Here is a 15,981-nt window from a genome sequence, read left to right on the forward strand (position 1 = left end):
TGCGCGTGTCCGTGCGTGTGTTACTCCATGGTGTGACGAAAGGTTAGCTCAGTCATTTATGTGAAATATAAGAATGGCGATATTTCAAATAGAACGTATTTATACGTTTTTGGGAGCAAATGAGTTAATTTCACGCAGTACTAATGATGCTCCGTTACGTGTCATTCGGTCAGTCTACATGTCAATCGTTGCATGCGACGCTTGCGATTGGTCAAGTCAGTCGCCCACTTTTGTCAGCCATGAAACGCGTTTTTGTAACCATCCAAATTGCGGTACGCTTCTCTCGTCATATAGCACATGCGACGTGCACTGCAAACTCGGCGCCTGCTGTTTTCATCCACGTGCGAGCGTACGTTTGTTTGAAAAGCAAACCGGCCGTGTCTCGTCTTGTCCCGCCTGTTCTGAGCGTTTGTCGTCACGTTTGACTGGAAGACCAAAACAAAATACAAATCAGAGGCTGAACTTGACACGAGCTCGTCATGAAAATAACACGACACAGAAAGATCCTGTAATAACACAACGTAGCTTATGGATTAAGCGTAATATCTCGACATACCAATGGCGGCCTTCAAGCGGGCGAACGGAGCTGCCGGCAAGGAATCCATTGAATTGTGCTGGAACGAGATCAATTCTGTCATCAATGAATCGACTTTCATCACGTTACAATATTTGAGGACAAAATCATTTTTAGACCTGGTTTTGATCCCGAACCACGTGGGGCGAGAAATTTGGTGCAAAAGTCACGTGACTGGACAGCAGCAGAAAAAAACACGTGACTCCTAGTGGCGACTTCTTTGACTACAAGTTGTCATTTCTACAGGTACAAATCAGGACTTTTACAGATACCAATTTACACTTTTTTCAACAGGTCATTTTTTATGTATTTATTTTTTTACAGGTAACATTTTTTTAGTACATATTTTCTTTTTTACAGGTAAGTTTTTACTTTTTATTTCCAGATTTGTTTTTGTTTTTTTGTGTTTTTTTACGTACACTTTTTTTTGTATTACACATTGTTGTAAACATTTTCTGTTTTGCAGGTAATTCTTTTTTTTTTTTTACAGGTCAAAATGTATTTTTACATACACATTTTTTTTTAGGTACAATTATTTTTACAGGTACAAATCACGACTTTTACAGATACAAATTTACACTTCTTTCTACAGGTACAATTTATTTATTTTTTTACAGGTACAAAAAAAATGTTTAACGTACAGTTTTTTTAAGTACAGATATTTTTTTACATACAATATTTTTTAAGGCAAATGTTTTTTTTCAAACAATTTTTTTTGGACATATTTTCTTTTTCACAGGTACATTTTTTTATGTACAGATTTTTTTTTATGTATGTTTTTTTTTAGGTACAATTTTTTCTTTAACGTACACTATTTTTATGTACATATTTTCTTTTTTTGCATGTTTTTTTTTTTTTTTACAGGTCCAAATATTTTTTACATATAGATTTTTTTTTTTACATGTAATTTTTTTTACAGGAACACATCACGACGTTTTTTTACGAGTCACTTCTGCACCATATTTACCTCCATAAACCACCAAACATAGCCATTTTTGTTGTTTTTAAGATAAAAGCTAAACATTCCAACATTTCATTTCATTTGCGAGACAGAGCTACTTTTTGCCCAAGTCTCGTTTTTGTGAGAAAGCAGACAGGAGACATTTTAACGGCGTTTTCTCAGCCAGTAAAGCAGCAACAAAAGAAAATCATTTAGTAGTCAGCACATAAAAGGTCAAAATGACAAACACATGAACACACGTAAAAACACAATAAACATCTGGCAGACTTTTAACAAGACATGTAAATGTGTGTGCGTGCGTATGAAAGCTTTCCGTAATGCTTCCAAATCCACGTGAAGATGATCCACACCGGTCCAGACACGTTCTGCACTTATTAGCTTCTCTCTCTCAAGCTCCTTTTCGTGACTTTCCTTTTTATGTGTGCTTGGAATGTCGCTCATTTTTATTTCGCTCCAAAAAATATTCCATTTGGATATCTTCGGTTCAGAAAATATCATTTCGATCAGTCCAGGAACCCAAACAAAGATGGTTTTTATAAGCAACTTAAAAATAGTTGCTTCTTAACCACGTCAGACACACATTTGATTTTTCTGGGCAATTTTTTTGTAAATTTTGTAATTTTCAATTTAATTATTATTATTATTTTTTTACTGATTTTGAGTTTTCCCACGTAAAAATTATCTCGTGTTTTTATTGTATTTATTTATTATTGTATTTATTTATTTTTAATATTACGTTCCATATTATTGTCATCATGCAAACCAACTTGCGATTGTGATTGGCTAGCTGGTTGACATCATCCAAATGATGCGTTTTTATTGGTTTAGACACGCAATTGTGTCAATCATCAATGGGGGGCGAAGGGGTTAAACATCAAAGACAACTTTTTGAGTAGCCAACGTAGCTTAACGTAGCTGTTTTTTCTAAATATCAAAGAAAATATCAAATGGTTAAGGAGGTTAAGAGACTTTATACCGAATACATCAAACTTCTGTTGACATCAAAGAATTTGACCTGTTAATAAAAATCAAAAGACCTCATTTGGAGTCATCAAAGACAACTGAGAGTATTCGATGAACTTAACCATACATGCTTCCGTAAACATCAAAGAATTGATTCCTAGAAAACGAACACACCTATTTTGTAATCATCAAAGACACTTTACAGTCATAAAAGACCTAATTTAGAATGGTCAAAGACAATTGAGTCTCTCATGAACTTTAAATTGAATGGAACATCCAAGAATTGAATCCTAAACGAAAACTAACGCACCTGTTTTGGAATAATCAAAGACACTTCAATGTCTTAAAAGACCTCATTTAGAATTGTCAAAGACAATTGAGAATATTCGTTGAACTTAACCAAAAATGCTTCCGTACACATCAAAGAATTGATTCCTCAAGGAAAACTACAACACATCTGTTGTGAAATCATCAAAGACACTTTACAGTCCTAAAAGACCACATTTGGAATCATCAAAGACAATTGAGAGTAATTCAATGAACTTAACCACACATGCTTCTGTAAACACCAAAGAATTGGTTCCTTAACAAAAACTAACACACCTGTTTGGAATGATCAAAGACACTTTACAGTCTTAAAAGTCCTCATTTGGAATCGTTAAAGACAATTGGCAGTATTCAATGAAATTAACCATACATACATACGTCCGTAAACATCAAAGAATTGATTCCTAAAAAACTAACACACCTGTTTTATAATCATCAAAGACACTTTACAGTCTTAAACGAGCTAATGTGCGAGCTAGTTTTGTAAGAGGCAAATGATAGCCTTCATTTAAAAAAGTGTTTGCTTGTTTTTTGTCCAAATCAAAGGCAGTTTAGTCTTCCACAAACATCAAAGACAGCCTCACGTTTTCATAATCATCAAAGACAATTGAGTCTTGAATGAAGGGATTGTGCAGTTTCTTGTGAACTTTTAACCGAAGCCAATGTTGCAGTTCCCTTGTCTTGTCTTTGGCAGTCAGTCCAATCGACGTCCTGAAGGTCTTGGAGCTTTCGGAAGACATGGAGGGCGTGTCCCTGGAGGCCGGCCTGTGCATCAGCCGGACGGGCCGGGAGGAACCCGACCTGGCCTTCAAGATCAACAAGAAGATCCAGCTGAGCGCTCCCACCAAGCAGCTTTTCCCCGGTAGGTCAAAAAACAAAACAAAAAAGAAAAACAGTTTCTGACCACAGCGCTTATGAAGTTGAAAGGAACCAAATTTTTCCACGTGCAACTCGCCTCAGATTCTCCGTTCCCGGAAGACTTCTCGCTGATGACCACGGTTCGAGCCGTGAAGGGCTCGCAGGTCTTCCTGCTGTCCCTGTACGACCCTCAGGTTTGTGGCGCGAGTACAGTGCATTTATGAACTCATTTGCTAGCAAAAACGTGGAAACACGTTCTATTTTAAATGTGTCCCAAAGACGTATTTATACGTTGTTGTTTTGTTTTGTTTTTTATGCTAGAGCATACAGGAGGCTTCGATGCAGCCTCTCAACTGCAAAGAACGGTTGAAGAAATGGTAGTTATTACACAAACGGCCAGCAGGTGGCAGCAGAGTATAAGAGATCAACCAGGGCCAATTTGAAAACAAACTTAGTTACATTCTAATGCTAATTGCTGCAAAACGGAAACAGATAAAAACATACTTTGTTTTCCTGATGTAAGAAGAGACTTTAATCTTTCTTTTGGTAGGTTTCATGTTTTGATAACAATAGAACACAATATTTTGTGGGCCTTGCAAAATCAGTCAAATCCAGTAAAATAAAAGGGGTTTGCTTCAAACTTTTTTTTTTTTTTTTTTTTATGTTATTTTTAACTAGTTTTCAGGCTGGTTCTGTTAGTTTTTTTATTAGTTTTAGTTATTTGATAAATGCTTATTTTTAGTTTAGTTTTAGTTAGTTTAAGTATTAGTTTTAGTTTAAAAAAAAAAGTCTATTACTTGTGCGCAATATTTAAAAAAACGCCATGAGAGCGACGTCATCTTTTGGTGCTTTTCTATTGGCTGCTGCAAGATGACGTCACTTCTGTGTGACATACTTTCAAACGTCCTATCAAAATAAATCGACTAAAAATCACATATAAAATCATCCCCAAATGCTCATGCATTGAATTAATTACCAAAGACTAAAACGAAGGACATTTTTGCTATCATTATAGTTAGTTTTGTAAACATGAAATGTAGTTTCAGTTAGTTTTCGTTTTTTTCCAAAGCATTTTCATTTTTATTTTGCTCATGAATTTGTTACTATTTTTTTGTTGTTGTCACAGGGTACACAACAACTGGGTTTAGAGATCGGTCGTTCTCCCGTCTTTCTGTACGAGGACCACGAGGGTCATCCCACCCCGGAACTCTACCCCACTTTTAGGAGGATCAACCTGGCGGATGGCAAGTGGGTAAAAAACAAAAAAAAAAAAAACGAGTGCAAAGAGTGCAACTTCAACTGTTTGCCCCAAAACAAATGATTAGAAACAGTTTTTTGAAAATAGCAGTCACAATTAGAGTTGTTTTGTTTTTTTTAACACATGAAAGACAATTTTGTCAAGAAAAAGAGAATAATCTTCAAAGAACCTAATCGACATGTTTTTTGTTGTTGTTTTTTGTTGTTGAGCATTCCGCCAACCAAAAAGGTGTGCAATTTTGTAAACATCCAAGACAATCGAGAGCGCTTGTTGTTGACAGTTTGAACCCTTGGTCGCGTCCACTAGGTGGCACCGAGTGGCGTACAGCGTGAAGGGCCAGCGGGTCACGCTTTACTTGGACTGCGCCAAGCTGGAAAGCTTGGAGCTTCTGCGGGGGCCGCACGCGCACGTCAGCACCGACGGCGTCACCGTCTTCGGAACGCGACTGCTGGACCAGGACGTCTTTGAGGTCGGCTCCAAACTTTGGCATTGGCTTGCAACATATGTATTTATATTTAGACCTCACGATACGACACAATATGCGATACAAGGCTCACGATAACAATTATCTCACCATATGACGATACCGTGATTATCAATATATTGGTCAGGTAATAAATCCACGATAATCTACGATAAAATTAGTCATAATAAAATAATAATAATAATAATAATAATAATATAAAATAAAAGAAATTATAATAATATAAATAAATGAATAATAAATATACAGTATTTGAAAAAATAAAATAATTAATACTAAATAATAATTAAAAAAAATATATATTAATAATAGTAATAATAATAATGTAAAAAAATATATAAAAAAATATGGTTATATTTAGTTTATTATTATTATTATTATTATTATTATTATTTATTTATTTATTTTTATTATTTATTTATTAACTGTAAAGGGTGACAAGGCTCTTTGTGACTGCTCCCATTTTGTGTTTGTGTTTCACTGTTGTAAATGTCAATGTTCACAAAGTGGTCATGACAAATGTATATACAGTATTTGATTTCAAAAACATAAAAAAAAAATAAGGTAAAATAATAAATACTAAAAAAATAAATAAAAATAATGATAATACTAAATTACATTAATAATAATAATAATAATAATAATAATAATAATAATAATAATAAAACTTAAAAAACGTTTAAAAAAACTGTATTTATATTGAGTTTATTAATTTTTATTTACAGGGCGACATCCAGCAACTGCTGCTGTCGGATGACCCCGGGTCGGCCGAGACGTACTGCAGGGACTTCATCCCTGACTGTGATGCCGCGTTACCCTACGAGAGCATCGTCATGGACATGGCCGCAGACGAGGTGACAAACCCCGCCCTCGCTTCACTTCACTTCACTTCACTTCTTTTCGTTCCAAAGACTACAAATGTTTTTTGTTTTTCTTCTTGCCTACCACTGTGTGATTTACGATCTGGCTGTGGGCTCAAAGGCGCCGCAGCATGTCTTTTTTTTTTTCTTCTTTTTTTTTGGAGGATTTATTGCAGTCACTCCCGATGGTGATGATGAAAGAGGCCGCTCCAAATTGAAAGGAAAACAGTGCAAAAAGAAAGAAACAAAAAAAACTCCCCACTTTTTCTTCCTTTCATTGACACACACACAAAAAAATATCAAGAAAAACAAGACGAAATGTTGATGTCAAACAACTTGAGCGCTCATCACGAATTTTGTAGCTAATCGACGGCGCGTGTTCCTCAGGTGGACGTGACGCCTAAGAAGGCCGTGGTGGAGGAGTTGGACGAGTACGACGACTTGGGCGACATCTACGGCGACGTCGCCGTCTCCACGGTGACGGTCGCACCCAACCTGACAGAGTATGAGGTGAGGATGGGCGTCTCTTCCCATTTTTCTGAGGTCGCCTCTCACCTGCCATTGCTCGACCAGATTTTCGAGTACGAGGACTACAACGCCACCGACGACTACCAGGTGAACGAGTACGACCAGTACGACGACGAGGACGAGGAAGCGGATGAGCGATACAGGCCGGCCGAGAGGGAAGGAGGATACGGTCTGGACGCGCAGGTATCGACGCAACGCGTTGGAGGGAGATGATACGTCTGTTCAAAAAAAAAATTCAGGTTGATTTCCATTTGTGCAGTTCTAGCACCCTCTGGTGGCTATTTCTTTTATGAAATAAATAGCACTCACTGGCTAAGTGGTAGTCACGGGAAAAAAATGCTTCTGTCATACACTTTTTTGCAAATGTAAAATGACTCCGATTAGTTGATTCATCGATTGAATAATCGATTTTGATCCTGTTGTTGTCTTCCAGCATATTCCAGAGAAAGGAGAGAAAGGAGAACCGGCACTTTTGGGAGTGGTAAGAAAACTCATTTTCAAAGACTTGACTCGTTTTGGAATCGTGCCAGACTGGCCAATTCCGATATCGGAGACCGAGACAATTCAATGAAATGTCCACCGTAATCATTGAGGACTCAGTCCGTTAGAAATGTTGAATGCAATTGATTAATTGATCCCTAAAAAAAGTTTTTACACTATTGTAATTGCCCATACATGCCACAAGGTGGTGGCAAAGGACTACTTTTGTCTAAACGAAGCGTAATGACTGTAAATGTATTATCACATCATTAAATTATGCAATATACATTCATCGAATGAGTGAATGAAATCATGTCAAGACAAATAGGAGTTCAATTTATTTTAAAATTATTTATTTTTTGCCTTGCAAAAATTGCAACATCTCATCATTATTAAAGGGGAGCCATTTTTTTTTAAGGATACATTGCATGTGCCACCAATTAAAAGACGACATTCTGATTATTATTGCATTCATGGAAAAAATTAAGCAGAATAATTCTTCATTGTCAACTGGCATGACACTTTAAATGACTTTTTAGCTTTTTTTTTTTTTTTTTTGCTAGAGCACACAGAATGCTTTGATGCAGCCTCTCAACTGCAGTGTACGGGTGAAAATAGAAATATACATATGTAATATGGTTTTTCATAACTCATTCAAACCGAAAAATACTTTGTCCTTCGCACCAAAAACGTATTACATGTTTTACATATCCTCCCTTTGAGAGTATATAAGATTTATGTGATGATAAATAATTGATGCAGCTGCTGACATGAAGCGTTGGCTTAAAGCAACTGTAGTTATTACAAAAAACAGCCAGCAGGTGGCATCAGAGTATAAGAGATCAGCCAGGGCCATGTTGCAACAAGCTCTTTTTGTCCGTGTTTTCACCAGGAATGTGAATATCAGTGAAAGTTAGCTATATTCTAATGATAATTGCTGCAAAACGGAAACAGATAGAAACAAAGTTTCTAACTTTTTTTTTTTTTTGTGGTTTCAGGGCACACAATTTGTGGGTTCGTACGGGCCTCCGGGACCTCAGGTTGGTGCCGTACAGGATATAAAACGCATCACAACACGAAATCAAAATGATACACATGACCGGCCTTATGTGTGTGCGCGTAGGGTCCAGCGGGCCCCCCCGGGATCACGGGGCCGGTGGGACCCCGAGGAGACCCTGGAGAACTGGTCAGTGGTTTTTCCTCTGTTTTGTTGTCAAGCGTGGCCCGACGCCCGAACTGGTCTAATCATATTGCGGCCTTTCTTAGGGACCCCCGGGACTGCCGGGCCTCAACGGAGTTGACGGGATAGCGGGACCGCCGGGAAACGTCGTGCTTTTACCGGTAACGTGGAGACCATCCATCCATCCATCCATCCATCCATCTATCCATCCATTTTCTTGTACCGCTTAGTCCTCACAAGGGTCGCGGGGGGTGCTGGAGCCTATCTCAGCTGCCTTTGGGCATTAGGCGTGGTACACCCTGGACTGGTTGGCAGCCAATCACAGACGTGGAGACAAAAAAAAAAAAAATAGACAAATGAGGACTGTAGGACTTGTCCACATTTGAATGCATGTTCCGGATAAAGCTATGCGGTTGTCCGCATAGCCACAAGACGGAGAGTCTTGAGTCTGTTTGTGTGTGTGTGTAGTTGAAACCACACACATATTTCGTTGTTCCTTTTCCACAAATAACTAATGTGAATCAATGTAGTTTGTGGATAAGCTATGCGGAAAAAAAAGCCAAAGTATGCAGTAGTGTTTTGAGGGCTTTGTCAGGTGGAAAAGCGCTCAAAAATGGTCCGCGTAGCCACTAGGGCAGAATTATGAGCGTCTGTTTTTTTTTTTTTTGTGTGCAGTTTCGTGGGGGTGGCGGTCCAAAATCGCCCATCATTTCTGCGCAGGAGGCTCAAGCTCAGGCCATCCTGCAGCAAACCAAGGTAAAGCAACGCCTCACCTCCAATAAATTCAACCGCTTGGACCTCTTTAAATTGCATCTTGCTTCTTTTTTTTTTTTTTTTTGTAGTTGTCAATGAAAGGTCCTCCTGGTCCACTTGGCCTTCGGGGACGACCCGGTCCACTTGTGAGTTTTTACTCATAAACACACACGCACACGTACATATTATATTAACTCGTCTGCTACCAAACAAGTATAAATACGTTCTATTTTAAATACTACCACACTCCCAAAGACATATTTATACGTTTTTTTAACGTTTTTTTAACGGTTTTTTTTTTTTTTTTTTTTTTTTTTTTTTTTAAATGCTCGAGCATACAGAAAGCTTTGATGCACTAAAAAGGTAGTTATTACAAAAACGGCCAGCAGGTGGCAGCAGAGTATAAGAGATCAACCAGGGCTATGTTGCAACAAGCTCTTTTTGACAGTTTTTTTCACCAGGAATGTGAATATTGATGAACGTTAGCTATATTCTTATGCTAATTGTTGCAAAACGGAAACAGATAGAAATATAATTTTTTTTCCTGATGAAAGAAGAGACTCTAATCTTTCTTTTGGTAGGTTCAAGGATTTATAGTGAACGAGTTAATTATTTTTTTTTTTTTTGTCTTCCAGGGCGTACCAGGTCCATCCGGCCTGAAGGGCAGCAATGGAGAAATGGGACCACCTGTAAGTATGAGCTGGTTGTCATGGTAACACACACTCCATTCGTTCCTAACACAGTGCCCCGCCCCCTCATCAGGGTTCACCCGGAGCCCCTGGAATCCCAGGCCAGAATGGACGCCCCGGGAAAAGGGTGCAATTTTATTTTATTTTTTTAAACTCGCAAGTTTATACGTGTTGATGCGCGAAGGCTAACGTTTGTTTGGGTGTTTGTCAAGGGACGAGCCGGGGCAGATGGCGGGCGAGGCGACATTGGAGAGACGGGGGTCAAGGTGAGTCGGGAACCGAACGCCACCGGTTGGTTGGTTGCGAATTTCATCCTGAAATTTTGGTTCTCGTAGGGGGACAGAGGATTCGACGGCCTGCCTGGTCTGCCCGGAGACATGGGACATAAAGTAAGTACCTCAAACAAAAAAAATTAAAAAAAAAACATTTTCACCCATTGACAATTAATTTACTTTGTGCTTCATTCCCAAAACCGTATTTATACGTTGTTGTATTTTTTTTATTTATGAAAGAGCATACAAAAGGAATTGTTGATGCAGCTTCTGATATGAAGAGGTGGCTTAAAGCAATGGTAGTTATTACAAAAAAAAAAACGACCAGCAGGTGGCAGAAGAATATAAGAGATCAGCCAGGATCATGTTGCAATAAGCTTCTCGTTGTGAATGTGAACGAATATTGATGAACCTTAACTAAATGGAAACAGATACAAAAAAAATTTTTTCCTGATGAAAGAAGAGATGCTAATTTTTCTTTTGGTAGGTTCCATGTTTTTATAGCAATAGAACACAATATTCTGTGGGACTTGCAAAATCAGTCAATATCCAGTAAGCCCAAAGGGGTTGCTTCACTGAAAATGGGAGTGAATTCACTCCAATCCCTGAAAGTTTTTTTGGGGAAAAATATTAATTAAACTCGAAGTCAGCCATTTTGGTTCAGAGCAGCCATTTCGGCCAAATTCTGGCTTTTGTACTTTAAAAATCCCCCCCTACCAGAGGATTGGATATTGTTACAAATATATGGCCGTTCACATAGTCGTTTAAATCCAGAAAATAACGCTAACGTCATGCCACTAACACGAGACGCTAACCAAAACAGCAGCACCCACCAAAGCACACGAACAGTCCCTTAGACAAATAAAAAGCATGGGGTCTTATATTTCAAATATATTTGAAATGCTTGATGCAACTAGCCGCCATTTTATGCATTTTTTTTCCAGGGGGACCGAGGAAAACCGGGACCCCAAGGTCCTGCCGGAGAGCCGGGAGAAAAGGTAGAACATTGAAATATTGATGGGAGTCATTTTGACATGTTGTTTTTGATGCTGTTGTCGTCCGCAGGGTTCCGAAGGCCCGCCTGGACCGAGAGGACAACCGGGAGATGCTGTGAGTCTTCACATGCACTCAATGACTTTTTGGTTTTGGTTTGTTTTTTTTCCTCCTACTGGAAAAGTATTACTTTCGTACACCACAGGGTTATTTTAGTTAACTGAAACTACTACTAAAATAAAAAAAGTTATAACGCAACATTACTCCAACAGCCTATAACGTTTCCAACAATAATGTTAAGCCGATCGCTACCTAACGCTGGCTAGCTTACTAGCTCGTAGCATGGAGCCATAGTAGCCACTGTAATTGTGTGTCAAGTTGTTTTTCATCAAAAAGATGAGAAGATTTGATGTGAAATAGTTCTAGATCCGAAATGTTCAACATTATTGACTGACAACATTAATCCAACAGTTTATAATGTTCCAACAATAACGTTAACCCGACCGCTAACTAACGCTGGCTAGCTTACTAGCTCGTAGCATGGCGCCATAGTAGCCACATGTTGATGTACTGTAATTGTGTGTCAAGTTACTTTTCATCAAAAAGATGAGAGAAAATTTGATGTGAAATAGTTTTTTATCCTAAATATTAAATCATAATCTGCTGACCAAAAACAAAACAAAACAGGGATTAAATGATTTTCCTGACTAAAACGTTGACAGTTTTTGTTGACTAAAATTCGACGAATAAAATGATGTTTTCTTGGACTAAACTAAAGACTAAAATGCTCGATTTATAGTCGACTAAAAATGGACTAAGTAAAAACGAGATGAGGTTGACTAACTATGACAAAAAAGTTTGATTGAAATTGGACTAAAACTGAGACGAAATTTAAAAATGGCGGCTAAAATGAACACTAGTACACCGAATGTAAACTTGCACAGTGTTGGAAAGGAGTTCAAGCCTTAACGAATGTCAAAAAATTGTTGTGTGTTAGGGTTCGAGAGGTCTGAATGGCCCTCGAGGTCGTCCGGGACCCCCAGGACAGTCAGTGAGTGTCAACGTTTCCCAAAACGCACACACACGCACGCTCCCTTTTTAAACACCCGTCTCATTTCTTCTCGCAGGGCATTCGGGGAATCGATGGCGTTCAAGGGTCAAAGGGTAACATTGTGAGTCTGTCAAATCATGTTTTGGCCTGATCTGGAGCCCCGCCCCCTTCATTTCATCGTTTGTTTGTTTGTGTGCTCGCGTTGAAGGGCGCCCCGGGAGACATCGGCGCACCGGGACAGCAAGGCAGCTCTGGAATTCAGGTACGAGCGCACTCAAAAAAAATAAAATACAAAAAATCACCTTGTGAAAGTCAGATTGTTCCAAAAACGGATTTTTCCCGTGGCTCCCTCAGGGCTTTCCCGGTCCTCAGGGATTAGTCGGGCTGCCTGGAGAGAAGGTAAAACCCAAAGAACAGATGGAGGATTTTAGTGCTTCTTCTTGGTTCGGAATTTCAGCTTTTCTTTTATTCTTGTTTTTGTCCGACAGGGGCCGCAAGGGAAGAAAGGGATGCAGGGTTTACCTGGAAATGACGGCCCACCCGTAAGCTAACAACTTTTCCATCAAGTCGTGGCATGTAGAAGAGTTTGACACGCCACTTTTGCAACATCCGACTGACTGACTGAGACATTATTTTTGCTATGAACAAATTTGCCGACTTACTGCTTGATGGGAAAGTTACAACTTTCCCCTACTCTTACAAGCACTACCGTATGGAGGACCAAAACTGCCAAAACTCAAAATAAATAAATGACTAAATAAATAAGTAAATGACTAAAAAAATGGATATAACAAAAATATCATTCGAAAAATTATATCCACATAAATGGAAATAGAAAGAGCAAAATATATATATAAATAAATCAATACATTTGTATTTAATTTTTGAATTATATATATTTTTTTATCCGTTTTTATTTTCACATTTATTTATTTATTTATTTATTTATTTATTTATTTATTTATTTATTCATTTAGTCATTTATATATTTTGAATTTTTGACAGTTTTGCATGGAGGACCAAAACTACCAAAATTCAAAATAAATAAATGACTAAATAAAAAATAAAAAAATAAAAAAAAATATATATATATATATATACATATATATATATATATATATATATATTTTTTTTTTTCCTCTTTTATTTCCATTTACATTTATTTTTATCAAATTTTCAAATTATATTTTTTTAATATCCATTTTTATTTTCACTTTTAGTCATATATTTATTTATTTAGTCATTTATTTTGAATTTTGTCAATTTTGGTCCTCCATGCTAGCGGACACGTTAGCATGTCATGTTAGCATTATTAGCGTGTGTTTCTCGCTTAACAGGGTCATCCCGGACGGGAAGGTACTCCAGGTGAAAAAGGTTTGCCGGTAAGATGAGCGCATTTGTTTCACTTGTCGTCATCCATGTTAGTGAAATGTTTCAACGTTAAAAAAAATAATAAATATATTGTTTTTGGTTGCAGGGTCCCGTAGGAGTGCAGGGGCCTGTCGGATATCCTGGACAACGAGGAGTCAAGGTTGGGGTTATTGCATCGATGCGGGAAAACAAAATGGCAGACACCGTGTGTGTTTTCGGGCATGGCTGCTTGAGGCTTTTTTTTTTTTTTTTTGGGGTATAACGATATCCAAATGTCGGTATGGTACAAGTTTGTCCTTGTAGGAAATTGCCAAAAATGAGCCTAAAACTTCAAACCATCTTGGTGTCTTCAGTTTTTTTTTTTTTTTTTTTTTTTTTTTTGTGGCTCACCTCCAGCTAAGACAAGCCTACGTAGCAAATGTTAGGTTGCTAAAGGAACGTGACTTTGGGGACTGAATTTTTGTTGGAAGGCAAATGGACAAAATGAGTCTTCAACTTGCTCCATTTTTTCGTGTTGTGTTGTTGGTCAGGGAGCGGACGGCGTCCGAGGACTGAAGGGCAACAAAGGCGAGAAGGTCATCTTCTTCTTCTTCATCTCCATCTCCATCCAGGGCATCTTCACCATCTCCTCAAACGTCAACTTTCCCCTCGCTAGCTAAGCAACCTCTTTTGGTCCCCGACTTCAGGGCGAGGACGGCTTCCCCGGGGCCAAGGGCGAGATGGGCGGCAAGGGCGACGGCGGCGACAACGGCGCTCCGGGAGCGCGCGGGGAAGACGGGCCCGAGGGACCCAAAGGGCAAACGGGGCCTCTGGGAGAAACGGGACCCGCGGGGACCCCTGGAGAAAAGGTATCGGGAGTATTGTACTAAAATATTATGGCTGGGTAATTCAGCAGTTTTACAAAAGGTTACGCAACAGCTTTTTCGGCTCTTTAACTCATTTGCTCCCAAAAACGTATAAATACGTTCCGTTTTAAATATTACCATGTTCCCAAAGACGTATTTATACGTTTTTTTGTCTTTTTTTTTTTTTTTATGCTAGAACATACAGAAGACTTTGATGCAGCCTCTCAACCGCTAAGAACGGTAAAAAAAAATATGGTAGTTATTACACAAATGGCCAGCAGCTGGCAGCAGAGTATAAGAGAACCACAAGGGCCATCTTGAAAAAAAAAAAGCTCAATTACTCACAATTCTAATTAGATTTGCGAATAATGAGCATACAGAAGGATTTGATGCAGCATCTCTACTGCAGAGAACGGTTGAAGCAATGGCAGTTATTACAAAAACGGCCAGCGGGTGGCAGCAAAGTATAAGAGATCAACAAGGGCCATGTTGCAACAAGCTCTTTTTGCCAGTGTTTTCCGGCCCATAATAAACAACAGCAAAAAAAAAAAAAAGAATACTGGACAACTTGTTGGTGTTTTTCAGGGCAAATTAGGAGTACCCGGGTTGCCAGGGTATCCAGGACGACTTGGACCAAAGGTAAATTTCAGGAATAATCCAACTACATACAGCAAATAAATGGGAGTTTTAATCAGCTGTGTTGTCATAGGGCTCTGATGGCTTTCCTGGAGTACTCGGAGGTCCCGGGGAGAAGGGAAAAAAAGTCAGTGTTTAAAATTTAAAAAAAATATATATAGCACTATTTGTACTTGATCCAAAAACATTTCTCTTGCTCCACGTACGCAGGGTCCTCCTGGACAAGCGGGAAGCGCGGGACAGAGAGGGCCAAATGTAAGTGACACTTTATTAGGTACATCTCGTCAATCACTATACGAAATTAGTCAAGTAATCAGATGTATAAATGAATCCAAATATCGCTTGAAAAAAAATCAAATCAAATAATAATAATACGGTGTTCCCTCGTTTATCGCGGGTGTTACGTTCCAAATTCAAAACATTAAAAATTAAATTAAAAAATTAATTTAAAAAAAATAAAAGTTCCGTGAACTATATATATTTTTGCATTTATTATGTTTTTTCGTTTTCATGTGATTTTTACTCTTATTATAAATACTTTTTCATTCATAATATGTTTTTAATTTACATTCATTTTTTTACCATTAAAAGTATGGTTTTTTTTTGTTTGTTTGTTTTTTTTTAATTACAGTATATACAGCACAGTATCATTTTTTTATTATATGTTTTTTTGTTTTGGTGTGATTTTTAGTTTATTATAAATGCTTTTTCATTCATCATATATTTTCTTTTTTCATTTACATTCATTCTGTTCCATTAAAAAGTATGTTTGTTTGTTTTTAATTTATTACAGTATACAGCACAGTATTTTTTTTTTCATTTAATATATTTTTTTCATTTTGGTATGATTTTTACTATTATTATAAATGCTTTTTCATTCATAATAAATGTTCCATTT

General features: G+C 37.9%; 1 protein-coding gene across 2 annotated transcripts in view; it reads left to right on the forward strand.

Moving 5' to 3' along the window:
* Window positions 1-15,981, forward strand: part of LOC144020545 (uncharacterized) — a 42,588-nt gene that overhangs the window by 16,327 nt on the left and 10,280 nt on the right. For both annotated transcript variants that reach the window (XM_077524132.1, XM_077524131.1), the window contains 31 exons: window positions 3,520-3,687; window positions 3,786-3,877; window positions 4,810-4,931; window positions 5,248-5,410; window positions 6,151-6,279; window positions 6,673-6,795; window positions 6,859-6,996; window positions 7,247-7,294; window positions 8,292-8,333; window positions 8,417-8,479; window positions 8,560-8,634; window positions 9,149-9,229; window positions 9,316-9,372; window positions 9,862-9,915; window positions 9,989-10,042; window positions 10,128-10,181; window positions 10,251-10,304; window positions 11,132-11,185; window positions 11,253-11,297; window positions 12,178-12,231; window positions 12,308-12,352; window positions 12,440-12,493; window positions 12,586-12,630; window positions 12,720-12,773; window positions 13,569-13,613; window positions 13,709-13,762; window positions 14,133-14,177; window positions 14,289-14,450; window positions 15,033-15,086; window positions 15,157-15,210; window positions 15,294-15,338. In XM_077524132.1, the coding sequence (XP_077380258.1) occupies window positions 3,520-3,687; window positions 3,786-3,877; window positions 4,810-4,931; window positions 5,248-5,410; window positions 6,151-6,279; window positions 6,673-6,795; window positions 6,859-6,996; window positions 7,247-7,294; window positions 8,292-8,333; window positions 8,417-8,479; window positions 8,560-8,634; window positions 9,149-9,229; window positions 9,316-9,372; window positions 9,862-9,915; window positions 9,989-10,042; window positions 10,128-10,181; window positions 10,251-10,304; window positions 11,132-11,185; window positions 11,253-11,297; window positions 12,178-12,231; window positions 12,308-12,352; window positions 12,440-12,493; window positions 12,586-12,630; window positions 12,720-12,773; window positions 13,569-13,613; window positions 13,709-13,762; window positions 14,133-14,177; window positions 14,289-14,450; window positions 15,033-15,086; window positions 15,157-15,210; window positions 15,294-15,338 (2,327 nt within the window). The remainder of the gene's footprint in view (window positions 1-3,519; window positions 3,688-3,785; window positions 3,878-4,809; window positions 4,932-5,247; window positions 5,411-6,150; window positions 6,280-6,672; window positions 6,796-6,858; window positions 6,997-7,246; window positions 7,295-8,291; window positions 8,334-8,416; window positions 8,480-8,559; window positions 8,635-9,148; window positions 9,230-9,315; window positions 9,373-9,861; window positions 9,916-9,988; window positions 10,043-10,127; window positions 10,182-10,250; window positions 10,305-11,131; window positions 11,186-11,252; window positions 11,298-12,177; window positions 12,232-12,307; window positions 12,353-12,439; window positions 12,494-12,585; window positions 12,631-12,719; window positions 12,774-13,568; window positions 13,614-13,708; window positions 13,763-14,132; window positions 14,178-14,288; window positions 14,451-15,032; window positions 15,087-15,156; window positions 15,211-15,293; window positions 15,339-15,981) is intronic.

Source organism: Festucalex cinctus, chromosome 6, assembly GCF_051991245.1.
Source record: "Festucalex cinctus isolate MCC-2025b chromosome 6, RoL_Fcin_1.0, whole genome shotgun sequence".
Classification (NCBI taxonomy): Eukaryota; Metazoa; Chordata; class Actinopteri; order Syngnathiformes; family Syngnathidae; genus Festucalex; species Festucalex cinctus.